The sequence below is a fragment of the Nelumbo nucifera genome, chromosome 2 (assembly GCF_055504915.1).
Source record: "Nelumbo nucifera cultivar China Antique chromosome 2, China Antique-T2T, whole genome shotgun sequence".
Lineage (NCBI taxonomy): Eukaryota > Viridiplantae > Streptophyta > Magnoliopsida > Proteales > Nelumbonaceae > Nelumbo > Nelumbo nucifera.
In genome coordinates, this window is record NC_142650.1 from 23,216,791 (window position 1) to 23,224,885 (window position 8,095).

Genomic DNA, 8,095 nt, shown 5'->3' on the forward strand with positions numbered 1-8,095 from the left:
GATCCACTAAAGTTGTATTGGTTTGGGTTGATTTTTTTGTTTGGTCAGTCTATACAAAATATTTAAACTTAAATTTTTAATTTAATTTTTAAAAATATAGTGTGATTATTAAATAATAAATTTAAAAATTAGATTTCTGATAAAAAACATTTTAGACTAAAAAATATGGGAAAATTCCCACTTTTTCATATTAAAAATTATATTTAAAATATAAAATATTAATATATATCCATGGTTAGATCGTTTGATTTTGGTGGGTTTACAAATGGCCAAAGTGGAACTGATCCAATTTGGTCAAATTGGGAAATTTTTTAACCAAAGCCAACCTAAAATACTAGAAAACCGACTAACTTGGGTCGAGTTAATTGGGTTGGTTGGTTTCATCGGTTTGATAAATAAACCTAACTGAAATTAATTATTGTTATTTTTGTTTTATAAAAATTTTATTAAAAGTAGTATATAAAATATGAATAATTATTAATTATTTAAAAAGTTAAAAATATAAAACAATTCTATACTCTTATGTGTTTCTATTAGGGTCATTTATTAAAACACACTTTTAGGGATGGCAATTTTCCCCATCCCCAACGGGGACCTGACTTCCCTAACCCAATGGGGTTGTATATATATATATATATATATATATACTATTATATTATTTATATTATATATATATATATTTATATTAAATATACTATTATATTATTTATATTATATATATATATATATCAAAATATATTTAAAACATTATTTATAATTTAAATTTTTTATTTATTTTAAATAAATTTATTTTAAAAAATACTATTATTTGAAAACATTTTGGGGATTCAGGTTCCCACGGGGAACCCATCCCCGTCAAGGATTGAGGATGGGGATTAATTTCAGAATCGAGGTCGGGGCCTTAGGTCCACGATTTTATTAAGGAGTGTTTGTTTTGCCCTTAGGCCCATGATTTTTTATTCCAAAAATACCCCTAACACTTTTTTTGTATAAAAAACAAAATTGAACAAATGTAGCCAATAGAGTGGTTGTCTATGTCTTATTAAGGGCAAAGTGGCATTTTTATTTTTGTTTTCTTTTGATTAAATTTATTTAAATGAACATTAGGGTCAACACTTTCATTTTCCATTGTCGTCTAATGGAAGATTGATTAAATCCATTGTAAATTATAAGTGGTGTTTTAGTAAAATGCTAATTATAGGGTAGATTTTAGTAAATCCATGAAACTATAAGGGGCATTTTAGTGTATGACCCTTTTTATTATTTAGCTTTCTCTTAATAAATTCCGTGCATCGCACGGGTCCCCGCTAGTGAAATAAGAAAAAGAAACTTTAGCCGTATTTTTTATTTGTTTTAAAATTTTAATATACTAAAAATAAGGAAAACGTTTGAAATGTCTATTACTTTAACAAGCACATGTGAAATTTTAACATAAAAGAGTACTTACATGGCACTCTTTTATTGGATGTACTGAAAGGTCTTCAGGAACCATTATGCAGGAAATCCAAACTCAACTAAATGCCTCTCTATGATGACGTTCTTACATGGGCAGCAAATAACATATTCAAAACTTTCAATGGATGAGTGTCATTGGTGATGATTTTACTTGGCAAGATGATTTTAGAAATACATGAAGGGTATTTTTGACAAAATGTAATATTTAACCAACGAAATACTAATGGATGAATTGAAGTGTCTATTTCTGAGAGTTTAGGGTACTCAAGTGTTGCAATTGAAAGTTCAGGGTACCTATTTGTCACTACCCCAAAGTACATGTACCTATCTATAATTTGTCATTATTTTTAAATTAAATCATTAAAAATATAAAAACCACAAGAGAAACCCCCTTAAGTTTTAAATTTCTCTAATAAAATCCACCACTACTCTCTCTCTCTCCCCAAATAGTCTTTGTTTATAACATCTTCCCATCCTCATTAAAGTCTTAAATCCCTCTTAACCCCTTTTTAACTCTCCCTAATAAAGTGTGTGTGTGTGGATGGGGGGGAGGGTTTAAATTAGATTGGTTGGATTAGGTTAAGGGCCAACCCAAGGCCAACATTATCTGATGATAAAAATAATAAATAAATAAAGAGATTATTTATTGAATGAGTTTTACCTTTAAGCTTAAAAAATAATAAAACTATTGAGACCTCATTCATTTTGACTTACCTAAGTACGTGACTTTATTCGGACAAATGTTTCCCAAGTAAAACTTGCTAACCCTTTAGGAGTGTACCAGGTAATTGATACTCCCTCGAATCAATGCTTATCATGGGACACAGTATAGAAACGAATGAATGTAAGGATTGTGGTCACCTAGCTAATAAACTTATCTCCCGCTAAATACCAATAGGGCCTAACGCTCAATTTAGGAAGAGTGAAAATACAAATATATACCATATAAATACAAATATATACAAGGTTTTTATTGCACTCTTTCTAGCCCGAGCCTAAACAATAAAAAGTGTAAAGGCACTGAAATACTCAACTACTCAATCCATCATACACGAGGACAATGGACTACCAATATATACCATGGATATGGTAATATGAGAGGTGGTATCAACAATCAAAATCCATAGAAATAAACCATTGTGATACTCTAATCACCAAATGCCCTCGACCCAATGAAATTATAAGCAATCCATAAAAAATTATGGTTTCCATCTAATATATTTTTATTGATTTTCTAATTTATTTATCAAAACCTCTACCTATGAACTATGATACAATTCCCTTTTTATTTGATAAATTCTCCTTTACATTGTACAACCAATAAAAGTTTGAGATAAGGGTATCAAAAACACCCCCTAAAAACAATACCCAAAAGTTCTTCTAATGGAATATTCATCAAACCAAGAATCACAATTCACGAGATCATACTACAACCTCCAATACACATCATATTAATTTAGTACCCGCTTGTACCATATCACAGGGACTAACATGTAATTTTTCTAAAGTACTTTATTTTTATTTTATAAGAATGGCTAGTCATATTTAATTACAAGAACCCTATGGTATCTAGAGACCATATATTTTATTTTTATTTAAACAAAGCCTGATACTTCCCAGAAAAAGATTTACAGTTTTCATAAAAGAAAATTCAATTCTTTATTTTATTCCGTATCTGTTGGAATTTTTCGTTATTTGTGACCTTGGTTAGCCTGATAAATAATTGCAGTTGCAAACTAAAAAAACCCTTTTCAGAAAAATAAAATCTATAAATTATCTGTAAATCCACTAAAATATGTCATCTTCTCTTTGTCCTAAAGATGAGCAACAATCATGTCTGTAGAAATTCTCTGAAAAATACCAAAATATAATTTTCTTCTGATGTTCCAGCGGGGCCATCCCGACGGCACTCCCGCTGGATCATCATGATAGCCACGTTGCAGCACAAGAGGAAATGTCATTGTTATGGTGGGAGTGCCCTCACGGTAGGACGACTCTTTTTTGAATTCTACTTTTCGATCGTTCTCTGATCTCTCTTGGATGGTGGCTACGTGGTGCCTGCAGGTACAGTGGGTCCCACGGAAGGACACCATGCACTGACCACTGGTAGTACGAGAAAGCAGACCCACCGTTCGATGACCCAGCCATGCACAGGGAATCTTTGGTCTCGGACTGTCGGATTGCACGGGGATGCGCGTCGCAGGCGGATACGTGTCGCTCCAGATCTGCAACAGGAAATCATGAAAAGCTGAGTCACCGAAAACGACAGAAAGGACTGTACTTGAAAGAGAAAAAAATAAAGAGAAAGCGAGAAGGGAATGATAACTCGAGTCAGCTTTCACTTGGGTTAATCTAACTCGTGTTTCCACGTGGCATACGGAAGGGACCCACCAAATCATAAACTAACGGTTTATCGACGGCGTCAACTGACGTTTCGTGGCGCGCAGTGAGGCGAACGAACGGAGACGCGTTTGGCCGTTTAATTGCTGTTAAAACCGTCAGTAGGTGTTTCGTAACTCCGGACAACCGTTGAGCGAACTCGGCGATGTGGAAGAAATCAGAGTCCCTAACGGGAAGGACTAATAACGTATTGTCTATTGTGAAATGACAAGAATGCTTGTAGATATTTGGCCACTTGTGACAAATGATGAGGGTATCTAAGTCATTTTATACATACGCTTTTTCGGAAGCGCGAGTATTTGAGCATATAGGGCCGATCAAAATCAAGCAAGAAGCGAGTCGGCGACGTTAAGACAAACAGGTGAACCGTGGTTAATTGAACCCCAGCAGTCAGCTTTGTCTTTTTTTCTGATGACTCTCCAGAAAAGGGAAAAAGAAAGAAAATAAGAACTTTTCTTTAGCAGAGTTTAGCTCTAGAGTGGAGAATAATACGAGTACGTATTTAGGAGTATACGTATATCTTGTCAATCATGGCAGTGAGAGAGAGGAGAGAAGTATATCAGAAGCCTCACTGTTTCGCTGATTTTGATGCATGCAAGGCAGGAAGGGAAGGAAAAAACTTGAAAAGGCAGAAAAAAGGGTAGAGAACAGGGGTGGAGAGGAGTACTGCGCAAGATTCATACCTTTGTCAACATATATTTTTAGTGCATCTGTGTGACTCCTCAGCCCCATCTGTAAAGTTCTCAGAGAAGAAAACCAGGTGGGTTTTCCATTTCTTTCCCGATCCTCTGTTGTATTCCTTATTCGGGTGATTCTTTAGACTCCCGTTTGATGCATTTTGGAGTTTGGAGTATGAAAAATCAGGTTAAACCTTTGAGTCGCTTCGCTGTTGATTTTTCTTTCACCTCCCCTGTGCCTGGTCTGTATCAGTGTATGGTCCATGAACTTGTTTGATGCATTCACGGAGCTTCCCAGTCTGGGTATTTTCTATTTTGATGATTTGCTAGGCCCTTATTGATACATTCTTCTTGGAGTTCCTTTTTTTTTTTATATTTTCTTCATGGGGTTTTAGTTGTTGGGTCCAACAGATGGCCAGATGAGTTTAAGATTTTTTTCACCTGCATGCATGATTCTCTGGTTCTTACTTCTCACAGAATTTCTGATGTCTTCACGGAATATTTCTTCTGGGTCTTACAATTACTTTGCGGAAATTAGATGGGATGGTCCTCATGCATTTCTTCAGTGATCTTGAGCTTATATCTTAGTGTCTGTATCGGAGGAAGCATTTCCCTATAGTGTTTGTTTTATATTTGATCCATATTTTCCCATGTGGTTTCAGAGGCTTTGTGAGATTTTGAAATTTCTTCAATGATCTTACTGTCTGTATAGCTGATTTTTACTATTCAGGTGTTTTGAAAATTTTGAATTTTGTAATTATTTTACATAATATTCCTCTAACAAGTCCTACATGCAAGCTTCTTTGAATTCTTTGCCCATGTAAACTCCATAATATCTCTTTCTGCTTTTTTTATCTTTTCTGGATGCATGAGATATCATAGAGTCTTCGTTTATGAATTATAATTTTGGTTTCATAAATCTATTACCATGGTTCTCATTTCTGCCCCACCTGTGGCTCATTATTGTCATATTATGGTAATCCATGTTGAGAAAAATTAGAAATCTTTGTTGATTTTTGTTGATACATAAATTGTATCAATGTGCCTTTTCCATTTGTTGATCTTAATGCTGAGAAAGAATTTATGCTTTCTTCAGGGAGCGGAGGTAATAATGCTGAGGAAGAGGAGCAGATCACTTCAGAAAGATCAATATAAGGGCCATCTAATGCCTGATTGTGCTTCAGAATCGGGTTTTCAATCTGATGTTTCAGAGCAGAAACATAAAGGCAGTTCTTTTTTCAGAGTTCCTGATCTGTTTGTAGGGTTCTGTTCCAAGGGTTTATCAGATTCTGAGTCAGCTAGGAGCCCTACATCTCCTCTGGATTATAGGGTTTTCTCAAATATAGGCAACCCCTTCAGGTCCCCAAGATCATGCCTTGATGGCCGTCAAAAGAGCTGGGGTTGCAGTAAAGTGGGCCTTAGCATTGTGGATTCACTCAATGATGAATCCAAACCATCCGGGAAAGTTTTCCAATCATCAGAGAGTAGGAATATTCTATTTGGGTCTCAACTGAAGGTGAGCATCCCTTCTCCCCAGAGCCATCTGAATGGCTCACCTGATTCCTTTGCGTCACCTAGATCCCTGCCCAAAAGCTTACTAACATTGCCACATCCCGAGGCCAAATCACCCCATTTTCAAATGTATAACTCTGAAATTGTTTTTGGAGATGGAGAAATGCAATTTGGGGTTGAGACTGTTGGAAAAAACCGATCTTGTCTATCAGATTCTGGCAGGTCGTCACCATCCTACGACTTCAGCATGTCCCCATCACCGCAAACCAGCTTAACAAATGCCGAAGATTTTTGTTCAGATCAGAAATCCACACAATTGGGTTCACCTTCAGTTATTAGTGGAGAGAAAAATTTAGACAATTGTTTGAGTAAGAAACCAAGTTTAGGCAATTCTTTCGGTATGAAACCAAGTTCACTTCCAATATCTATTGGCTCTGGCCATGAATTTATGGCATCTCTTTCTGCAAGTGAGATAGAGCTTTCTGAGGATTATACTTGTGTAATTTCTCATGGCCCAAACCCCCGGACAACTCACATTTTTGGTGACTGCATTTTGGAATGTCATACCAAGGAGTCAACCAGTTGTAAGAAGGAAAAGCTGGAGATTGAATCGCCTTGCGTGGATAAGTGCTTGGATGGTCCTGTAATGTACCCTTCCAATGATTTTTTGAGCTTCTGTTACTCTTGCAAGAAGAAATTGGATGAGAAGAAGGACATTTACATGTACAGGTTAGTCTTACCCAAACTTCTTTTACCTCTGTTATGCTCCCTGTCTGGATATAGCATGAGTAATTGTTGCATTTTGAAATTAACTTACTTTCTTTTATCAATTCCAGAGGTGAGAAAGCATTTTGCAGCTTCATCTGCCGCTCTCAGGAGATTTTAATTGAGGAGGAAATGGAGAAAAACATCAATAATTCCTCTGAATGCTCTCCCGAGTCCACTAGTCCTGAGGAAATCTTCCTATCAGGCATGGTGGTAGCTATACAATAAAGGTGCTAGTACTGTTACTTGTCCCATGCCACCTTTCCATGATTGATGAAATTGCCAGAGGTAAACACCCCAGATCATCTGTTGACAAAGAGCTGTCTATGTGAATCTGTTTAGCAGCCATGGATGATCGATATGTACATTCACCGTTTGCTGATTGTGTTTCAGTGTTCATGGCATTGGTTGGTTATGGGTGGCAGTCTGCTAGTTTTTGTTTTCTTTTCTTTTCCATAATTGGGCCATTACCAGAATTTGAAGCCTAGGTTTTAAGGTGACATAATTTTGTTTTGGAAGGGTAGAAGCTGATGTTCTGGCTCCCCGCTTTTTGTTTTCCATCACCCTTTGGTAGAGTCATTTTAACTGGATAGGCTCATGATTGAATATAAGCTACCTTTACATACAAATGTTGCACTTGTTTCTATTTCAATTCTGTTTGTTTTTCCCTGAAGCTGGACACTATTAATGTGTTGCATTTCATTGTGGAGGTAAAATTGGCAGTTGAAGCAATGGCTGATCTTATTCATTGTCCCCACAAGGGACCCTAGAGCACAGAAAAACATTGTTTCACCAATTCTCTCTGTAAGAACTAAGAACAAGACCCATCTAGGCAGGTGGTGGAATTTGGATTATGTCTCTCATATAGGCCTGAGATATGAGTTGATTCATAACCTGAGAAACAACCATCAAGACATAACCTTTGCCTTGCACTATACTGTACAAAATGCATACCTGTTTCTCTTCATCCATGTGAATAAATACAATTGCTAAGCCGCCTGATGTGGCAGCTGATGGGTTGAATCTTCCTTTAATCTTATTGAGCATGAAACAGGTATGGTAACAGGAGCTTGTGAGTTCTCCAGCTGTATACATACAGTAACCTCATGTTCTTTTATCACACTGCACTCTGGTTGCTTGAAGGGTTCCACTTTTTTCAGCTTTTTTAACACCCCAATTACATACTCCCTCCTGTTTGTTTCCACATAAATTTTTGCACGAATCACTTCAGAAGCATTAAATTGTTTTAATTCTAGAGGATTTGCAAGTGCATTCTCTTCTTAGTC

General features: G+C 36.1%; 1 protein-coding gene across 3 annotated transcripts; it reads left to right on the forward strand.

Annotated features, from left to right (window-relative positions):
- The first annotated feature begins 4,233 nt into the window (after positions 1 to 4,233).
- LOC104595233 (FCS-Like Zinc finger 10-like) lies at positions 4,234 to 7,438 on the forward strand. Of its 3 annotated transcripts, none has more exons than XM_010255860.3 (3): positions 4,234 to 4,615; positions 5,629 to 6,773; positions 6,881 to 7,438. In XM_010255860.3, the coding sequence occupies exons 2-3, from the start codon at positions 5,644 to 5,646 to the stop codon at positions 7,035 to 7,037; spliced, it is 1,287 nt and encodes a 428-aa protein (XP_010254162.1). In that variant the 5' UTR covers positions 4,234 to 4,615; positions 5,629 to 5,643; the 3' UTR covers positions 7,038 to 7,438. The 3 variants fall into 3 exon arrangements, with proteins under 3 accessions (XP_010254162.1, XP_010254160.1, XP_010254161.1); XM_010255858.2 differs by having other exon boundaries at positions 4,486 to 4,719; XM_010255859.3 differs by lacking the exon at positions 4,234 to 4,615 and adding an exon at positions 4,708 to 4,835.
- The last annotated feature ends 657 nt before the right edge of the window (positions 7,439 to 8,095 follow it).